The sequence below is a fragment of the Ochlerotatus camptorhynchus genome, unplaced genomic scaffold, assembly GCF_037179485.1.
Source record: "Ochlerotatus camptorhynchus isolate MF236.1 unplaced genomic scaffold, CSIRO-AGI_Acam_v1.1 ptg000101l, whole genome shotgun sequence".
Lineage (NCBI taxonomy): Eukaryota > Metazoa > Arthropoda > Insecta > Diptera > Culicidae > Ochlerotatus > Ochlerotatus camptorhynchus.
In genome coordinates, this window is record NW_027040591.1 from 627,875 (window position 1) to 650,525 (window position 22,651).

General features: G+C 39.9%; 1 protein-coding gene across 1 annotated transcript in view; it reads left to right on the top strand.

The window, feature by feature from the left end:
- Positions 1 to 21,285, top strand: part of LOC135699009 (muscle M-line assembly protein unc-89-like) — a 42,909-nt gene extending 21,624 nt beyond the window's left edge. The window contains exon 6 of the mRNA XM_065219184.1: positions 19,248 to 21,285. Within this exon, the coding sequence (XP_065075256.1) occupies positions 19,248 to 21,037 (1,790 nt within the window). The 3' untranslated portion in view covers positions 21,038 to 21,285. The remainder of the gene's footprint in view (positions 1 to 19,247) is intronic.
- Positions 21,286 to 22,651: the final 1,366 nt, after the last annotated feature.

Below are 22,651 nucleotides of genomic sequence, written 5' to 3' on the forward strand. Positions count from 1 at the left end.
CTTTCGAAAAAGTAATCGAGAACTATCGAAAATAAGGCTTCCATAGAGTATCACCATTCAAGATCGAATCCTTCAAAGTAAGCCATGAAAATGATTGCATTCTGCAGATAGTTCCAGATGAAAATTTCAAAGGTCCTATCTCTTTTGATCGGTTCTATTAATCTACATTTTCTTTTGGTAATCGCGGCTATGTAAACACATTTCTAGATGTAGTTTCGCCTAATGGTTTGGTAAATGAAGTGCTTATCTAGTGCACAAAACATTAAACATAGCAGGGAACGCATTTGCAGCTGAGTTCTGATAAACATTTCAGAAGGTGCTATCCGTCTTGCTCGATTCTATTCATCGACTTTCTCTTGTCTCAACTTCAAAAGCATCCCCTGCTGTGTTCAACGTTCGAAGCGCAAGATAATAATTTCCGCCATCAAACTGTGTATAATAGCACGAAATGTGTTTGAGTAGGCGTGGTTATCAAAGGAGAAAGTCGATGAAAAGAATCGATCAAAGAAGACAGGAACTTTTGAAATGTTCATCTAGATGTAGTTGATTCGAAAAATACAAGTTCTTTTTCAAGAGTGAATTTTCAAATAACCGTATCTGCTTTTGTAAACACAAAGATTCAAACGTCAATTTGTCGAAATTCTTAGCTCGCCCACGCTAACTAACAACACCGTTATGCTGGGGAAGTTTGGGATTTCGATAAATAAATTGACGTTTGAACCTTTGCTTACAAAAGCAGAAACGGCTGTTTGAAAATTCACTCTCGATTTGAGCATTTTAAAATGATCTGAGGACGTATCTCAGAAATCAAAGGCGACAATAAATTCTTCGTACAGGCCAGTAAAGCGATAAATCGACATAGGGTGAATAATGGCTTTTGCAGCCAAAATTTACACGTTAAATTCTTTAAGTAAAATATCCTACTTAAAAATGATGGAAGCTTGTGTAGTACAGGTATTGCTAGATAGGAATAACGGAGATCAATTCAATCAATGCATTTTTCGTTATTCTGGCCTCTGTGAAAAAAATCTATGGAATTATTTTAAGCGCAGTAGTGGGCCATTTTTTGACCCTTGTGGTCCTCTAATTGGCCCTATCTTAATTTTAAATTGTATTAATTCTTTACCAAATTTATGTCGATGCATGGTTAGGGCTTAGATTTTGCCATATATCTAAGCAAATAAAACCTAGAAAATTAATTTCAAATTTGAAAGTTGGAGCACTAGTGCCATAATTGGCACACTTACTCAAGTCCAGTTTGGTGGAAAACGCAAATAAATACGTGATTTAGAAATTCAACATGGCCTTTTACATACAGAACCATACGTTGAATAGTGCCTAAAATTATGACCAACTCGATGTTTAGGTACCCAATTTACTCTCATCAGCCGGTACGAGGTTTCATTGACCCACTGACGATAATAGATAACACGTCTTCTTCTTTGACTTTAGTACGTTCGTCCCTACTGAGACTGTACGCCGGCTCTTATTTTCTTCTTATTTTTCGCATATTGCGTGCTCTCAAACTTAGTGTTCCAAATGCACTTCCACAGTTATTAATTGAGAGCTTTCGATGCCAAATACCAATGCATGAATTTGTATATTGGGTGGCAAAGCCCAATGATACTCAATGCCCAGGGAAGTCGAGAAAATGTCCAACCAGAAAGATTCCCTCGACCGGACCGGGAATCGAACCCGCCGCCGCCGGCTTGGTAATACCGTGCCTTTACTGACTAGACTATGAGGCCCTCAACTTAGTGTTATTTGAGCGCGAGTTGTTAATTTAGGGCTTACTAAGCCTGTACAATGTTTGCATTAGTAGGGGAAGGAGGGGCATAGTGAGCTTCCTGTGCTTTAGCCTTCGATTTCTTTTGGTTCGAAAGCAATTAATTGGTTAATAATCATTGCAATAGTGATATTGAACTTACTGCCGATTAATTTATTTCGAACAACTAGAGGTTTGGGGCGGGAATGCGGGATGCTCATTATGCCCCACTTGTTCGCTATTCTTTTTAGGGCAACACAGCTTTTTGAACAATGACTTCTCGATTAGTTTTTCGAAGGGACGTATCAGCTTTTGTAAACAATGCATTCGATCGTCGATTAAGCTTAACTGGTAGCTCGCCCACACATACTAACACCACTATCAGATAGGGGAAATGTTCCCCTACCTGATAGTCGTGTTAGTATGCGTGGGCGAGCTACCAGTTACGCCAAATCGACGATCAAATGCATTGTTTACAAATGTTGATACGTCCCTTCGAAAAAGTAATCGAGACTTCTCTCGATGATTTCTAGGAATTCAAGTCACGCCCCCACAAACCTACATAACTATCGGGTAAGGGAAGTCTTCGCCCCTACCCGACGATGATGTTAATTTGCGTGGGTGAGTCTTGACTTCTAGCAATCATCGAGAGAAGTCATTTAGGCCTATTCTGCGAGGGCGTGTAGGGTGAGGTGAAAGTGAAATGATGGTGAAGTGACAATTGTCACCTCGGGAGAGGTGACTCTCCTTTTCCTGCTATATGGAGAGACACCTCACCAGAGGTGACAATAATTGTCCCTCACAAGTGACAGCTTGTCACCTCACCTCACACGACGCACAGAATAGGCCTAACATTATTAACAAAAGCTGTAACGTCCTAATTCCAACTCTATCAGGAATTGTGTGGCAAGTATTATTATGTACTCTATGCCCTGGAAAGTGGAAACAAATTTCAACCCGATAAAATCCTAGACCGGACCGGGAATCGAACCCAACTGCCTCCAGCCTGGTCTTGCTTCATTACCGACTGAGCTAAGGCCCCAAATGACTTAAAACTAGTTAAAACTAAATTCACCAAGCTCTACTCAAAACTCTCAAGTCTTCTCTGGTAAATTATGATCCGCGTACCGGCCTTACAGTAAATCGGGTACTGAAACATCCATCAAGGTGTCTATTTAACAAAAAAAATTATTCTTGAATTAACATAGGTAGTAGATGAAAAGAATCGATTATTGTAATTTAGACCTTTTGAAATATTCATCGAGATCTATCTGAACATTCATGCTTCCCTAAAATTATACAAGTAGATTTGTACGGGTTTAGGAAAGCAGTCTTTTTTTTTATTAAAGTCACTTTAACACCCTGGGTTGTATTCAAGACTTATTCGGGGGATGAGATTCGAACTCGTGACTGGGACGTGAAAGGTATGAAAGCTAACCACTACGCCCCAGCGTTGAAATAGATATAAGGTGGTCTGCCAGTACAAAATTTCCAAAGGATCTCTTAGTACCTTTTACTAAAATTACATTTGATTCCATCGAAATATACGATTGGTTTAATGCCAGTCTAATTATAAGCATTAAGGCTTACGCCACAATTCAAATTGAATGCTTTAAAGTTGCTAAAAATCGTCGTTATTTCCGTTTTAGAACAAAACGTTGGTTTGTAAGCAAAACCCGATTCGTTCGAAAACGGGAATGAGGGCAGTACCTAGTTTCTTCAAGCTTCAGTAAGTTGCTTCGAAAACAACCATGAGAAGTGCTTACCAACCTCTTATATGGATATGATGATTGGTTACAACAATGTCTGATATCGTTCATATATGGTACCCGCTTATTGGGGTAACCTGCTGAACTATGCCCGCACTGCGGTTACGCAACTATTAAATAATCATTCCCAACTCCCGCTGCGCATCGTACAACTAAATCAACCTTCAGTCCGGTCTTCTTTGGTCCACGGCGCAGGCACGCGCGCGCACCCTCTACTGCTGGTTCGGCTTTCGATGAGGCACTTTTCATTTCCTGATTGCAACTAGCTCCCTACATCGAGTCCTCCTCCATGGGTTGTACATAGATTTAAACCCACACACACACACTCGCACGCCCACGCTCATCTGCGCACAGACCGATGTATCCGATTCGTTGCCGGGTGCTTGTCTCGTGTGAGTCCCGGATTCCCAAGCGACGACGTCGGGGGCCAAGGATGACAAAATGATGGTGAAATACGACGACGCCTCTCAAAGTGTAGTTTGTCTGTGGTGGTTGCGTGTTTGTGTATGAGTGTGTGCGGCCGCGTTTGAAGGCATTTATGATTCATGACGGAAAATAGTAGGGAATTGGAACGATCGAAAAAGCGCCCATGAATAATGCATTTTTTTCTCTGCTCTGTCCGAATAGATGAATGTGGAAAGCTTTGGCAGATATGACGATAGGGCACTTTTAGGACATGTACTTAGGGTTCAATCTGAAAGCCATCATAAAATTAATCATTTAGTATTCAATATGCCATGGTCGTCAGGCATGTCACAATTTGCCCGAAGGTTAACGATTGATAAGCAACGCGTTTCACCTGATAGGTGCTTCGCTATTAATTTATTTTTCATTATCGGCCCGACACGGTCAATCAGACCGACTCAATTTCGTGTGAGTTGAATATTCTGGGCAAAAGCCGTGAAAAATCAGGAAAAACTTCTCGAATATAAGGAAAATCCATGGAAATTTTACTCAGTCTAGGAGTATTCTAATAGAGTGAGTGAAACCTCTATCGATTTTCCTCATATGCGAGATGTTTTTCCTGGAAAATTCATCTTACTTTTGACGAAATTGAGTCGATTTGACCTGATTTTGAGTTGGTCTGTTCGACCGTGCACTGGCCTCGTAAGCTAGCAGAGCTTTGATTTTCCAGTACCTTCTTTCTTCTTCTTCTTCTTTGCTTTTCAAGCTTATTATTTATAGCATATTTGCTTATTGCGTGCTCTCAACCAGATGCACTTTCACAGTAAGTTATTAATTGAGGGGTCTGTACCATTTTTGAATTAGTTTAATTGTGTGGCAAGTACAATCATACTCCGGAGAAGTCGAGACATTTTTCAACCCGAACAAATTTCTCTAGCGGACCGGGAATCGAACCCAGCCACCTCCAGTATGGTCTTGCATTGTAGCTGCGCCTTTACCGAGCTAAGGGAGGGCCCCAGTACCTACCACTAAGAAAATATAACCACGATTGACGCATGCCGTTTTAAAGGTGAATTCAGAAATCAGTGGGGGGAATCGCGGGTATGAGAGAGACAAAAGCACTAGTTATCTCTCTCATATGTAGATCCCGCTCCGCCTCGCTCATGCACCCTCATGCCTGAAGAAGGCATCTTTATGGTGTGTGACATTGAACAAAATGCCATGCGGCTCCCTTGTTGTGTTGGCTTTACTGTGCGACGCGAGGTTTAGCTTTCTTTGTCTACACGATTATGGTGACTCATTGGGTTTTTTTTGGGTAGGGCATGTTGATAGGATAGGCGACACTAAAGTTGGCTGGTCGATTGGTTATCGTTATTTACGAGACTCTCAACCATTCAGCTTGGAAACTGAAGCTCATTTATTTGCTTAAAAGTATCGATTTTTGATCAGATTACAAGCATTAGGAATCAGACATTCGTTTCAATAAAAATAAACTAGGTCAAGTTGTTAGTTAATTTTAATGTGGGTAAAAGCAAACTTTTGTACATATTTAGGGAAAGGAGGGGCATAGTGAGCTTCCTGTGCTTTAGCCTTGGGTTTCGTATGGTTCGAAACAAATCAATTGGTCAATAATTTTTGCAATGGTGATATTGAACTTACCAGTTAATTTGATTCGGTTAGAAGTTTAGGACTGGAGTGCGTGATGTTCATTATGCCCCACCTGTTCACTATGCCCCTCTTACGTCTAGCTTTATCATATAGACATCCACATCATACCAGCATTCGCTGATATGGAATATAACAACACAGGAATCCCTCGGAGACCACAGTGGGTGGTTCCGTCCACCCACCGCTTTTTCTCGATTGTAAAACAGCTGTGAAATAGCGCGCTCTTCGGAGGATTTGTGTATTTAAGAACACGGGTCACGGACGCCTTTTTTCACCTGGGTACAACGGCCTCAATTGATTTTATTTTGCATGCCAATGGAAAATTGCTTCAAAATGCGCTTCTTCAGTTCAATCCCGCCAAAAACTTCGAGCCAGTAGGGCTCGAGCCTCCATGACTTCAATAAAGTTTGTTTACTGTTTCCAAACTGTGCCTAGGTTTTAAGCTTGCTTCACTGAGATAGCCGGCTTCTGCCGTTCAGCTTACAATTAGTAATCTGTCTCGAAAAAGTAATGTTCATTTCTATGAGATGATAATAGGTACTTGATGATAGATAAGAACAGTAACTACATTTGTGGCTTCTAAATGTTTGGCTCCCAGTTGACCCAGATTTTGGCTCCCCTGTACCCAGATTTTCACTACAGTTGTTTCCCCACTTTTCGTTTTCTCGGGCATATACAACTCACGATCTACTTCATACCAGCAAGTGACAAATGCTTCGCAATAGTATCGAGTTAAATGTTCAGCTCTACACAGCTTGCGCAGACACACGACTTCTATTAGTCCAAGAGTAATCTCGAGCAAATTCGGCCCCCTTTCCATGACACTATGCACGCTATAATTAGTAGACTATGTGATTTGTACCCCTGAAAACGTGAAGTATTTGAGCAGATGAAGCTTCACTGAAGCTTGTCCTTAATTGAATATCGTTTTGCTCTATTAGTTGGCCCTACCTCAAGCTATAAATTTTGAATTAAAAGCAATTGATAGTTCAATTACGTTACAGAACAAACAATTAGTTGGTAAACAATTCTAATGTGAAATAGTTTCTGCTTGCTGTAAACATTTGATCAGCTGGACCAGTAGATTCTAGTAAAATCACTTTAATAAAGAATAAAAAAAAGTTAGTTCTAGAGCAGAATTGATCAGCCAGAGGCATATGGCAGGCCATATAGTTAGTTTCTGCGTAAAGTGCGGACCACACTCAGTGTCGTAGAGAGGGGGAGGGCAAGGGTGACAAGCTAAATGGTCGAATTCAAAGAATTTCTTGAAACAATTTTTTAGTTCTTGAAGCATGAAACATATTTTTACAAACTGCATAAAATTTTCTGAGCTTTAAAATTAAGTTCGTACATATTTTGAAATCCGAGATCTCAAAGATTTTCAAGAGTAATTGAGCTGAATGGGGGGTAGCAAGGTCGAATTTAGGAAAGTAAAATATTGCAGTAAAAAATTCTTCTGGAAATCATTTGCTTGCAAATAAAGTTAAGATCTGAGCTTGAAAAAAAAAACTTGGGATATGCGTTGAACTTGGATGAACCTACAAGATACAAATATCATTCAAATTTCAAATTCAATGGAATTCTAGAAATTATTCTTGATGAATTCCAAGGAAACTAGAAAGTTATTCTGAAGAGAAATTAGGACAGGTTAGGTTAATTCTTTGGATGATTTACAGGTATTTATAAATAGAATTACATGGTAATTCTGAAGATAATTCCAGAGGAATTGTGAAAAAAAAATTCCAGGAGATTTTCAATGAATCTCTGAGAAGAACTTTGAAGAATTGAATCCAATAATATATAAGCTTGAATTCCAATTATCAATTGAATATCGGTTACATAGCGAGATCTTAATAATCCACAATCAATTAAATAGTTAAATGAACAACGAATAACCTACCTTACCGACTGTCTCCAACCTAAGACGAGACGGTAAGCCATCGGTTGTTCAATGTAGACAAAGAAATCAAAACGTGAAGATTGCTACCTCTATCACGTGCTTAAAGTGCAGTGCTGTAAATTCTCAAAATCAATTGAACATTTTTGATGAAAATGAGAAAAACAGCTATCCGCTATCAAAGGGGATTTCCTTCGCATGGTCGCATTCGCTTAGTCATTTGACGAAGGCATGGATCATTCTTATTTGAGAAACGCTTAATATCATTCAATTGAGTGTAACCTACACATAACCGGAGCTCTGGTCGACATTCCGGCGAAAAAGCTAAGCCAACCCGAGGGGGGCGACTCTATCTACGATGCAGGAAAAAAATCGCTTTGCTGTTGTGAGATGCGTGCACACTTAGTAGATAAAAAGAAGATTGATGAAGATTTTGAAGATTTCCTGCAAACAGTTGGAGGGCGATGCAAGTAGATGGATATAGATGCAAGAGATGAAAAAAGATTTTTCGTAGATTGATTTGCTAACGTGAGATATTCCGACCATCTAAAATTGAGATTTAGGTGTGTCGCACCCCCTGAGCCAACCCGACACCAACCCCCTCCCCGATGTTGACCCTACAACAACACGACATTGGATCGACATCGACGTTAAATTTGCCTTACATTGATCTGACATCGGGTCGACTTGTCTGTTCGGGACCATTCTGCTGGGTTTCTTCCATACTCCACTGTCGTATAGCAAATGATAGTCAGTGACTCAATTGACAGTGACGATGAGCTTCGAATGAGAATGAGGCTGTTCAAATTATGGTCATGTGAGAATTCTTTTTCACAGAATTGATTGAATGGTTGTATTGGTTCATCTTCAATCGAATTATATGAAAATTAATAGCACTGTTAAAGTGTACGGAACTGTATTATACAAACATGGAGACGAATGGCACTTGCCTCTGTGTTCTCGCTTCATGTACCTACCCAATATTAATTTTAATTAAAACAGCATCGACGAAACTCCCGCATTTAATTTGCACGGAGAGTCACGTTATCCCGACGGCAGTGGCGCATACACACTCAATCTAGCTCGGTAAAATCTCCAAGAGCCGATTAGCTCGGCATGTACTTTAGCTGGAATTTCAGCCAAATTATTGTTTCTTAGCTGAGATTTCAGCTAAACTCTAATTTGTTACCAGAGTCTCGACAATCATTTACAGAACTGGTTGGTTGTTGAAATCTCGGCAATAAAAATTAAGTGTAGGATGGATGTAAAAAACCGCCACTGCTGGTAAATTATCCACTTGCCGTGGGACCAGAACAGGCTTTCGCCAAATGTTTTTATTTCTGTATAAGAAGCTCATCGCGGAACGAATGCCTCTTTCGCGATGTCGTGTTGTTTTCCAACTCAATGCTTGTTTCTTTCCGTCGCAGCTGCCTTAAACGCTTACTACATTGGTGTACCAGTTCCTATTATGGCCTAAGGGAATCCCACAGGCCATAATTAGAACATACCATAACAGGAACGTATAGCCAAAATTGGTGCATCTACCCTATTACATCCATAATTGAAGTGTGGTACATAGATTCGCGATCTTGAATTCTGATAAAAGAGTTCATGCTCGAGATTAACTGTTTCGGAAGATCGAGCTTTAAGGCTGTAAAATTATCAGGCCTCCTCCCAACTGGGTTATTTTTTTTTAATTTCGATAAACGTATCATATTTTGATTTGTTTGTCAGTGTACGATCACGTTTCATTCGATCACGTAGACCATCGATCGATGAATAAGACGTTGCCATACAAATAAAAAAGAATCAAAACTTCGAAACTATGCGGAAAACATGAAAAGTTTAAAGAAATTGTGGGCGGCCTCCCTTAGCTCAGTTGGTAAGGGCGCAGCTACATAGCAATACCATCATAGAGGTAACTCTAAGACTAGAAGGTCCCGAAATAACATGCTCAACTTTTTGGCTCAGCTCTGGTACTCTCTTCGGTCCCAAGCTAATCGATTCACCCCTCGAAACATAGGAAAATTCGCTAACTCTTCATTTTATCTGTCAAACTTTCATAGCGAATCAAAACAAACATTGCGTAGTACTAGAATTTTGACTAGAATGGGATTCGTTAATCGTTTGTTTGGGACCAATAGGCTAGTCAAGTAGTGAGTCAATTTAAAATCGTTAGTTTCGTATTGATTGTTGCTATTAGAGCGTATTGTGTGAGTATTTACACTCATTGTTCTCAAAACAAAAGAAGCGCTCCAGCGAACTCGCTTTTTCTACCTTCATCCGTAGGACGAAGAAAATCCAATGGCGTTTCAATGCGTTTGGACGGAATTGAAACTCGTAGGACGAATTTGGAATTAAGAAGCCAGTGTTAGATTTTTAATAATATCTCAACAATATGTGGCTCTTTATCAAATTCAACGGTACTTAGGAAAGGGGAATAATTTCAGAAGTAATCTTTGATATAAACATTTCATTTATTGTTAAAACCCGTTCAAGAAAGAGTGACAAAGGGTGGGTTGTGCTTAGTAGGACGGAAATCAGATCAAAAACCCTACACTCAAAAAATTCCACACGTCATCATCATGTGTCTCACACTTAATTTTGCGTATATTGTGAAACACATCCATTTCATGTGTGAATCTTATGCTATGAACCATGCCTGAACACTATGGATTTGAATTGTGACACACTTGGATTCTATGTGCCTCATATGGTGATATCAATAGCTTTGCACACCATAGTTCAATATTCTACAATATTCTACTTTATCGAATTCTACTTTACCGACTCTAAAAATGAATCGACAAATATATAAACAAAACTGCCAGAGGCCAGAGCTTTCACATATATTTTTAATGGGTCTGATTTGGGATTCGATCATGGATTGTTGGGGTATGCTGCTGCCGAAGTCTTCGTTCGATCTCACTGTGCCACGGTTGTTCTCATATATGAGGCAGGTTGATAGGATAAAGTCACAACTCTTGTTATCGATGTTTACCTTTCTGAGCAAGCAATTCACATCGTATTGAAATGCAAAACACTTTAAATCCATCTGTTTTGAACAGTAGCGTGATTCAATGTGCAATACACTTGAATAGATAGTGAAAGATTTTCAACATTTCAAAGTTTGAAACACTATAAATTAACGTGTATAACACATTGAACCAAGGTGAAATACACTATATTACACAAAGTAAATGTGATTGTGCATTTAGAAAATCAAGTGTTTAAACACTTCGATCAAACGTGTGAATTTTTTTGAGTGTATATCATATTTGAATCGCCCTAGCGGCATTTACGTATTCTCGTCAATCTAAGCAGCGATCGCGCTTCTATGAGCTTGTACTCGGCGTAACGCACACATAATGTAGTGTTTGTTTACATTCATTTGCTGCATGATGCCCCTATCCATTCCATCGAATGGGAATTGTACAAAACTGGGGCCACATTACGTAACAAAGACGAAACGACTGTTTCATACAAGCGATCACACGAAAACCGCTTCGTTTCCCCAGATGACACCCCTGTTTTGAACGCTCCAAACTTCTTAGGGGGGAGTGTGACTATTGTCGGCCACCTTTTCATTTGAACTGCGTGTTAAACAGCTGTTCTATTATCGGCAACCCGAAATCAGCAGCATTTAGTACTGCATATGTTTCATTCCAAGAAAATGGGCCTTATCACGGGTGTCACTACACGGTGATAAGGAAGTGATACTCATAATAAGAGCCGTGATTGTCGTACAAATCAAATGGGAATCACTTCACCGTGACGACAAGTGACAAGTTTTCACCGTGAAGTGACATCCGTAATAAGCCCCAATATCTGGTAAAGTGCGTTTGCTCAGTCGTAAGAATCTAATCAGATGGAAACAAGGTCATTATGTGGCTGTCAAATTCAATAAACAAACCTGGGTACTGCATTTTGCAAGCCAATGGAAAATTACTTAAAAATGCTTCTTCAGTTGAATACCGCCAAACAATCTGAGGCAGTAGTGCTCGAGTCTCCATGAGTTTAGTAAAGATTGTTTACATTGTTGTTTCACCAAAGGAAATTTAACCCAGTTGAGTCGTCATCCAAACTGTGTTGGTTTCTGCCGTCCAGCTTACAATTAATATGCTGTCTCGAAAAAGTGATGTTCATTTATATGAGATGATAATACTTGATGATAGATAAGAACAGTAACTACATTTGCGGCTCCCGTTTGACAGTTCACATTGGCTCCCAGTTGACAAGCATATTGAGTGAGTCCGTTCAAATATAAATCCATCCACCTCACATTGAGTTTGGCACTTTTCATGCTGGTTTACCCCAACACTATTGCAATGGGGCAAAGGGCTCATTGAGATCAATTAATTAGTTGTGGAATCTCGATATAACGATCAAATTTCGATTTATTTTTCTTCAATATTTATTCAAGGCAATGAGTACTGAACATGACTGAACAACAATATATTGATTATTTGAAAGCCTAATAAATTCCTAAAAATAATCAAAACAAAGTAAAACGGGTTGAATCCATTATGCATAGGCGAAATTTTGACATTCGCATCCTCCTAGACCTTCGAAACCTTCTTTGGTCAGTCGGTAAAAGCGCAGCTATAAAGCAAGACCATGCTGGAGAGGCGGCTGATGGGTTCGATTCCTGGATCGAGCTAGCATTTTTTTCGGATTGGCATTCACCTAAACGCCATCCTTGGTTCGAATGATTATTCGCTTATCAGATGATATTGAGACGATCGTCATTCTATCAATTTGGATACTTGTCATCTTAATATTGGTTGATTTTAGTTAAATTTTTGAAAGCCTACGTAGACGTAAATCAAACGAAAAAGAATTTTATAGTGAAATACTTTTTATATTTCTCTTGAATGATTATTGATCTCGAACGGTATTTCGGAAAATCAGATGAAAATCGACAGTAAGATTAGTTAAAAAAAAAGACAAATGAACTTTCTGATCAGGATGACATTATAGCAGGGGTGGCATGGTGAAATCTTGTGCTGAATGACGGTCGTCGTTATTTTTTATTCCAGAGGTTGTTGACTACTCTGAAATTCACTGATTTCGCTTCTCTGGAGATGATTCCATTACATGCAACTGATCCTAAAAAGCAAGATAAAAAAGTTAATGTTCACACCATGTTTTCTGATTTTGGAAGTAGCTTATCTTCGGAATTATCAACTTGAACAAAACTAATGATCTTTCTGCCCGAAATCCTTATCTGAAATACAACACACATGATTTAGTAAAATGTTCTCACAGCAAATTATTATTTTTGCCTACCGACACGTCTACAATTGATCACTTAATTTAATTTTCACTTTACTCTGCGACTGCCATCAAAATTTCACGTACTGCGTGTTTAACCATGTTTCTTCCAAATGTTAGAATGCGAGCGACTATATGACATATCGAATGATTTTAGTCATGGTGCATTCGCAAAATAAATTCTTTCTAGTTCCATTCCACCTAGCATATGGACTGTAAATGGTTCACATACGAAACATATGTTAATATTCCTTCGCCAATTGAAAGTAATACACACGTTTTTGTGCAGAAACTCATCCAAATGGTTTTGTCATTTAAAATTTAGAAACATAGAATCTGTAGTCAACTGAATGCGAATTCATTCTACAACAGGAGGATGGTTTGGTTCAGTGTTGACATGATTGTTCTTGCCACCAGGCTTGATGGAGGCTCGCTCGCGAGTTAGAAATGAGCCGAGCGTAGCATTTTTCTGAGGAGTAGAATGCCTACTGCCATATCATTCCACTGAGCTTCAGAGCTTGTGAGCGAAGGGGGATAAAATGAGAGTGAGGTTTGCTGCAATTTATGTTCATGTTTTCTATTACACGCTCTTACTCTCACTCTGAGTGAACTCTGAGCTTTTGCGTCGAACAAAAAGTCATCCGGAGTCTCGAAAAGCGCACCTCACGACGAATCATCCTCTCGCTGAAGTTCATTCTCCCTCTCTCTCGAGGAGTTTTTGTTTACTTCTTCCATATTCCTGCCGCTACTCACTCGAGGTGAGGGCTGGCTAAACTCGCAGGACAAGAGTGTTGTAAAACCTCCAGTGAGTTTGAGGAGTTTCAGCAAGCCTGCTTGCCACACAGTTATACAAATCAAGCTGAACATTGCATTAGGTCCTAAGTAACATTGATCGATTCTCTTCGTCGACTTTCTCTTTCGTTAATAACTTGAGCATAGAACCGTTTCTTTATGTGTTTGTCGTATTAGATGCTAGATAAAAACTTCTTTTATCGATATGTATGCTGAAAATACCTCGGAATATGTTTACATGGCTGTGGGGATGCAAAGAGAAAGTCGACGAAGATAATCTGTCAATGTTACTTAGGACCTAATGCAATGTTTAGCTTGAAATGCAAATTGGTACCGGCTTGAAAAGCTTTCAATTAACATCTGTCGAAGTGGATCTAAAACACTAACGTTCCAGTAGGGACGTAATTAAGCCAAAGACGAGGAGAGAACATCCAATGAGATTAGCGTTGCTTGCTCGAAGCCGTCTTTTACCCTAATGCTCTGCTGAATAAAAACCTAATTCGCAAATTTATCGTATTTCTAAGCACTATCCATGTAAGCCAGCAATCAAAGCGTAAAATTATTGACTGCTTAGGCTGAGTGTGAAAGCAATGCACTATTCAATTCATTGCTTTGTCCAGACCGTTTGTACCGGTACGGTAAAGGACGAGGCAATGAAAGAGCCACCAAAAACATTCAGTCACTCACTAACAGGCGAATCACACCGCTTGCCTTCGCTCACACAGCATATGTAATTGAGGCATTTTTCCATAGAAAATGTACGCTCAGTCATTCAAAACAAGGATTGGGTACCATCACGGAAGAGTAAACGTGCTGACTGAGCTACTGACTGAGTGCTCGGCTGTCAGTGACTCGTTTACTTCCCAATCCTTCAGACTCTCACGAGGCAGTGAATGATGCGGCCGATGGCAGTTCATATTCATATGAAAATGACTCATTGAACCTGACTGTTTTGCGAACTGCCACAGCAATGCTAGCGGATAGAAGGACTCCTCTCCTACATAATCATTTGGGTGCTTTGCTTGGGCGTGTTGTCATTCTCGAGAAATTTGCGTAAAAAGGCCATTGTTTACGTTTGCAACTTAGATGTTGAGCATTTCCACACCAACTGACAAATCGTTCAGTTCTTCGGTTTCCATGAAACTATGGATAATTCGCCATAAGGGCGAAACTGCGTTTGTAAACAATTGCGTTAGCCATTGACTCCTCGCGAATATTTTTTATTTTCAAAATGGTACTCATATAATTGACAATAATAGTAGAAGATAAACTTTTACTCAAATTTCTGAGCTTTTCTTTTTGCTCTAAATTTGGTTTATTGCTGAAAACGAAGTCTAAATGATTGTTTTCATTGCAAATATTACAAAAAATTTGAACTGAACAAAATTTTCTACAATTCTTGTGTTTACAATTGAGCAGCTCCAGGCCAAACAAAATAAATAAACAAATTTTAGATTTTACCTCTCGGAATTCCACGAAACATAGCATAATTGTTTACCCGGTTTGTGCTGGAATTCGGCCATTTTGACTGTCACCTTATTATTCAAAATGGTGAAGTCGATATTTTTATTAAATCATAGCACGAAAACGGTTCATCTAATCGGAATGACTTTTCCGAAATGGACACTTAAAAATTGACCAAACTCTTAGAACATCAACTTTTAGTACAAATTTTGATAGAAGTTTTTAGCATTTTTAATATGCTTTCAAATAAAAAATAATTAAAAAAAGATTAATTTTAGATTTTTTTAACAGTTTATATATTTTCCGGGACGGGAGTAGGGGAAGGAGGTGCATAGTGAGCTTCTGGTCTGTCACGATTATGGTGACTCATTGGTTTTTTTTTTGCGTATTTGATTGGATATTCGCCACTAAAGTTGGCTATTCGGTTGGTTATCGTTATTTACGTGACTCTCAACCATTCGGCTTGGAAACTGAAGCTCATTTATTTGATTAAAAGTATCGATTATTGATCATATTACAAGCATTAGGAATCAGCCATTCGTTTCAATAAAAATATATTAGGTCAAGTTGTTAGTTAATTTTAATGTTGGCAAAAGCAAACTTTTGTACATATTTAGGGGCATAGTGAGCTTCCTGTGCTTTAGCCTTGGATTTCTTATGGTTCGAATCAAATTAATTGGTCAATAGTCATTGCAATGGTGAACCTATTACCAATTAATATGTTTCGAACAATTAGAGATTTGGAACTGGAGTGTGGGATTAGACTGGCCCACAAAAATAAAAGTTCTAATTTTCCATGGGCCAACCCCTAGATTTGAGCCTTGAGGTGTGAAAACCATTAACCTGTTTACTCTGCCCCTCTTACCCCTAGGTACTCGAGCAAAGTCTAATTGAAAACTAAATTTGATGTTGTGTCAGGGCTAGCAAATGTCATTTTCAATAAAAGATCTCACGCTATATTTACAGAGATACTTCTGTCACTATCATCGGATGAGAAAACGTGACAGTGTTGTGATCATCGTAATTACTAGCTCATTTATTGCTTTCAAAGTTACTTGTACCGAGAAAATCGTAATTATATATTCTATTCAAGACTTCTCTGTTAAATCAGGATTGTATTGCATTATCCCATGCCGCTTTGGTTCAATTTTATGATTTTTGTTGCTGGAAGTCATTTTCTTAATGAATATTTTATTCTTAAATCGAAAATGTACGCATTGCTTATAATGAATCTCAATGTTCTGCTAGTATATACAGAGGAATTTTGTTAACCATTCATGTTTCAGCCTAAAAACTTAAGTAATTGTACGAAAAGTAATAAGAAGAATAAGACGATAGAATTTGGTAGTGGTAATTTGATGAACCAACATACTGATTACATTGACAGAAATACATGAACAGATTTAACTCCTTCCTCCAAGTCCGAAAAGCCTGGCTGTCTGAATAGATTAAAATTACTAATAAAGATAAGTGGATGAGACTTATTGAAGATATGTCCATAAATCACGTCAGCAAATCAAAAGTAAAAAAAAATTCCTAGCGTAGTAAAATTTAGTAGGTCACTTTTTGGCATAATCGTTCGCGTGATTTATGAACAGTTTCTTCAGAAATCAGAAAGTGAGCAAATCCACGCCAACTGACGAATCGATTTGATTTTACCCTCTCCGAATTCCATGAAACTTCGCAGAATTGTTCACTAGGGGCAATGAACCATGTTTGTGCTGACACTCGTTTATTTAGACTATCGCCTAATTTTTCAAAATGGCGTATTCTATATTTTTCAAAACATCATAGCAGCAAAGTGGCTCATCTAATCAAAATGATGTCTGAAACAAAATGGTAGGAAACTGGATTGCGCTTTCAGAAGAAAAAAATCACAACTTCAATAAAAACATAAGCAAATTTTAAAGATTTCTAAACTTCTGTTTCTTAAAAAGCTCATAAAAATGCTAACTTTTCTTATATTGGAAACAATGGACAATTAAAAATTGACCTAAACATATAAGAACGTCAAGGTTTAGTGGAAATTTGTTTTTCGCAAATAATTTGTAGAAAACATTTTTTTTTTGTCCAGAAAATCGTTTCCTATGCTCAAATTACATAAATCTTGCGTGCCAAAAACGTTCAAAAATTCTACTAAAAGTTGATGTACTACGATTTTAATCAATTTTAAAATGTCCATTTTGTCCAACATCAGAAAAGTTAGCATTTTTGTTAAGCTTTCAAAATTAAGTTTTAAAAACATTAAAAATGCGGTTTTTTTGTTATTGAATTTTTTAATTTTTTTTTAATTTTACAAAAATACGTGATTTTTTTTTCTGAAAAAGGCATTTCAGTTTCCTACAACTTGATCTCAGACGCTATTTCGTTTAATGAGCCGTTTTCGTGCTATGGTTTATTGAAAAATGACAAATACGCCATTTTGAAAAATTAGACGATAGTCAAAATGGCCGAATTCCAGCTCAAACTTGCTCCATTGCTCCTAGCCGAACAATTATGCGAAGTTTCATGGAATTTTCTGAGCGGTAAAATCTGAAATTACCTTAATTTGTTCGCTATTTGGCGCGGATTTGCTCAAGTACGCGGTTGCCTTATGATCGTGGTGTAAGATGATCTCACTAAATTAAGGCACCAGTGCACGTGGGTCATTTTTCAAAAAGCAGATTTTACGTACAAAATCAAGCTGACGTTTATGCAGATGAATTCACTGTGTTGGGCTGTACAAGCGGAACACGGTGAATTTGTTTTCATGGTTATCAATAAGATAGTAAATAGGTCCAAACGAGAATTGCTTTTGAATTTTCAAGTGAAGGATATGCCAATATTGGTAGATGATTTTTTTTTTAATTTAAGAGGTTATAAACGGCTGTTCATTGTTCCGACTCTCCTCTAGGCGGATGACGATCGTTTTGCCTCCAGTAATCTTTAAACTGACATTCTTGTTCAAAATGGCTAATTACCAAAGAGAAGGGACAGCGAAGCTTCCGTTCTCTGAATACATTTGTTATTCAACAATGTTCGACAAAAGCAGACGCCATCGAGAAACGTTTGCTTCCGGATCGAATTGTGCCAATCATAGAGGCGCAGTTTGACCCAAAAAGGATAAAAAATGACCCGGAATATGTGCACATAGTCACATGTTTTGATCACGCATTACTAGGTAGGTACATGCTGCGGTGGGGTAAGAGTAGGAATCCTGACGCTTCAAAGCGGTTTGAGCTAGGTGAGGTGGAACTGCCTTAGACAAAGCGGTTATTATCGATTCCACGGGTTCACTTGTTTGCTGAAGTCGCATTGCTTCGGTTTGTTCTATTTTTTGAATTTTTTAGGCCGTATTGGTCTGATTTTAGAACTCCAATAACAGTCAATTTGCATTAATCTATAAAATGGCATTTTACGCTTGTCTCGATTTCGAAACAGATTTTCTGCAGGACTATAAATATGGAAAATGTAGGGTATTTCAGTGTAGAAGATTCGAACAAAGATCTAAAATTAAAGCAGCTCCAATTGATGATATGGATGACCTACATTTAAAGTACTCGATTTCATATTCCTTATTAAAGAGTCGATAATGATAGTTGCTAGCCGGACGCCATTTCAACGTTCTCCCGTTCCCAGAAGCATGCAATTTTTAACTCACCTTATGCCTGGACGATTTCTGTGATTCGTACTTTTTAAAGTTCAATTTGAAATTAAACCACTTATCGTTAGTACATTTTCCTAGGGATTTTTCTCTCTTTATTATAAACTAATATAGGGGCTTTCAGCCACTGGCTGGCTCACGTCTTTAAGAAGGAGAGGGCTTTAAATGAATCTGCATTTCTTGATGAGCATTTCTTGATGAGCATGTAGTCACTGCCACCACGTTGCTCCTCTCAAAGAAACCTAGATGTTAAGTCACAGTCGTAGATTACTGTGTAACTCTCCTTCCGCGCACGAGATTAAGAACTTCTGATGAGAGAGTCACGTGCTCAATCTGTTATTTCTAACCATAATTTGCGTCCAGACCAGCATCAATTTTCTCTCCTACAGATCTACTTTCAGCTATTCATCCCCTCACCACTTTGCCGACGCTACCAGAAAATGCACACTTCCGGACCAGCCGCGATTGAATTAACTCATAGCTCAAAAAATTGAACTAACATGATTCGGAAAAAAACTCCATATTACACAAATCACTTACCCCCCGATTATTTCGATTCTCCCATTACAGCATCCCTCATCGAATCGGACATGTTCATGGACGCACTGTCTGCCACGCTGAAAAAGGATGTGAAAAAGCGCAAGCGAAAACTGAGCGGTTCCGAGCCGGGTAAAGTGGGTGATCATAAAGCTGGTACCGCACCCAGCACCCCTACCACCCCCACTACCCCTACGCCGGAGAAATCGCTCGTCGCTGCCAAGGCAGCCTCACCGGAAAAGACCATCCTACTTTCACCGCCGACGAGCCCAACGCGGGAGGACAAAGAACCCGCCACTTCAACCACCGCAGCCGTCGGTCCTAGCTCCCCGGTCTCATCAGGGCCTGCCTCCCCGACGAATGTAGTGGCCGCACCGATGTCGTTCTACCGAGATACGCTTGCCGATAGCGAAGAAACTGCCGAGGACAAAAAAGAACAGCCGGAGAAAAGCGAACCGGCGGATGCACCGGTGGCAGCCGAGCCCGAAAGCGCTGTCGAAACGAAACCCGAGGAAATCCCCGATACTCCGGCCGAACCGGACGACGAAGATGAAGATGTGGTGAAGAAGCCGAAACGTCTAAAATCCGAGGTAATCGAGGACGACGACGCAGACGACCGGAACGATCTGATCGATGCCGTTGGCGATGATGTAGCCAAGAAGATGGAAGCGGAAGTGCCGGAGAAGAAACTGCCCGGTCCCGGCTGCGGTCCGGATGGTCCACCGGGTGTATTAGTTATCCATCGACGCAAGGGACCGAAGAAGCAATTGAAGTGGAAGGCCCAAGAAGACCTCGAAGAAGTGCGATACTTCGAACTGGATGTTACCGAACGATGCAACGTGACGAGGACGTTCACAGATCTCAAACATTTGGAACGGGTGGACGAACGAAATAAGTACATGCTTGCTCGCAAGGTGGACGCCGAAGACATGATGGTGGAACGAACGGCCTGGTTGCCACTGATTGCCATCGATAACGTTCCGCCTCACCCCGAAGGTGTCAACAGCCAGGAGCGGCGAATCCAGCAGAATCGCGAGCGAACCATCCTGCAGGCATTGTACTTCAACCGACACATGATTCCGGACTCGCCTGCCGAACCGGACGTCGATGTTTACTCCATCTCCGAACCGATGCATATTCCCATGGATGACGTGACCGGAAATCCGGACTCTATCAACGATTTCACCAGCATGCCTTGGCCGGAACCGAAGTCTACTCCACCGCATGAATCGGCCGGCTTCAACTCGCCGTTCTTCACCGGATCGGCAAACGACTTCCCACCGTTCGGAAATACCAGCAACTGGGAACTGCCCGGTGCGAATAACGGTCCACTGCCAGGAATGTTCCCACCCGGTAGAATGGGTCCGATAATGCCACCGATGGGTGGAAACAATGGACCTCCTCCCGGGGCTCCTCCTATGATGCGTCAGATGAACATGCCCTCCAATATGCCTCATAATATGCCACCAAACATGGGAGCACCCCATCCGAACATGTTTCAGAATAACTTCGTTCGGGGGCCTCACCCGATGCAGCAGCACATGAACGATCGGGACGACGAAACCTTCCGGAACGGTCCTCCACCGCCACCTGCCTGGTTCGGTGGCAACAGTAGAGAGGGAAACAACCGTGGCCCTCCACCTCACCAAGGAAACTTCAACAACCGCGGGGGTGGTGGTCGAGGAGGCGGTGGCAACTGGAACAACAACCGTGATCACGATCGAGGTGGTCCACGAGGTAGCAACTATCGGCCTCCGTGGTTGAACAACAATCGTGGCAATCAAAACAACCACCGAGGAGGTGGAGGTGGTCGAAAATGGTAAAACTAATCCAGGTGATAATGTACATAGTATTGTGTAGGAAAAAATGAACTAGTGAGCTTGTTTTAAAGCCAATATCTTACTCTAGACTGGTAATAAGACACATCGTCGACCAAAACTGAATGGCAGGATTCGATTCGATAGCATTTTGATTATTCTTTTACGATTAAGTCTGAAAAGCTACTTGTGTAGACCTAGAAGGTACAAATTAGTTACGCAAGCCTGATTAGTTAATGATTTGATCTTTAATTATAACTATGGATTAATTTGATGATTGAACGAGTGGCAGGAGTTATTCATTAGGTGAGTAAAGAATAAATCGAACGGAATTATGAATTGGTTGTGTCGTGTTTGTTAAAAATATAAGTATTGACGTTTTCTTAAAAATATAAGCAATTTGTTTTGTTTTGCGTTGAAAGAAATTTCTGAAGTATGAACTAAATCCATCGTGTATCGGCAACTGGCTCTTCAAGGGTAATTTATTTGTATCTAGTTCGTTTATTTGGAAGGCTCAATCCCGTTAGCTTTACGGAGCCGATAGTTCATATGTTTTGTAAGAGAAAATACAAAAATCTCGGTAACATTTATTTATAAATTATCTTCCTGGCTTTTGCCTTTTCCCGTTCGTGCAGCTCTTTTTTTTGTCCTCCTCTTCCTGCTTCTTTCGCATTTCCAAATCTATCTTGTAGTAGACGTTTTCCATCCCGGTAACTGAATTGCTTATTATGGGGTTCGTTTTGGCTAGTTTTCTCTTTATTTGTGTCAGCCACCGAGGTCGTCATGGGAATTTGTACCTTGTCCTCTTCCTTGAATCTTTTCACTTACGGTGAAGTGATTCTTATTTGGTTTACCCGGGAATCACTTCACTTCGTTTTCACTGTTTATTTGTTTATTTATTTGTTTATTTATTTGTTTATTTGTTATGGTTGCATCAACAGACTAGAAATAGTCCCAATGATGTGTTGTAAAAAAAGTACAGATTATACAGACGACATACATATACTACAGTTACTACAGTTACAAACGAAAATAACTAGGAAAGCATTGTCAAGTTACTAAAAATTTATAAGTCTTAAATTTTACACTTAGCTGTTGGGCATCAAGCGCCTTCGATCAGCAAAAAAGGCAGAGAATCTTCGGCGAAGCATATTCCGTGTCTAGTGGAAATCGAACATCGACGCTACTCGGTTGAACACTAGCTGCAAGCCGTAAATAGCGCTCCCTATGCTATAATTAGTTCGAAGAAGTGGAAGTCTCAGCATAAGACTGTTGCGTAGTGATCGAGGTTGAACATTAATGTTCACTTGTTGCAGAATTGCTTCGCAGTCAATTCTTCCTTGCAGAGTATCGGCGACAGTTAAGGCTCTGAAAACATCTCTTCGGATACGTAAGGGCTCGATATTGCGATTCTCGTAGCTTGGAAGACAAAGTGGGTATCTCCAAGGCAGCTTACGGAGCGCGAAGCGAAGAAAACGTCGTTGCACAGATTCAATTCGCTCGGCCCCATTATTGTAGTTCGGGCTCCAGACAGCAGAGCAGTATTCCAACGTAGATCGTACCAGAGAGCAATAGAGCGATTTCAAGCAGTAAATGTCCGTGAAGTTCTTAGTAATCTTG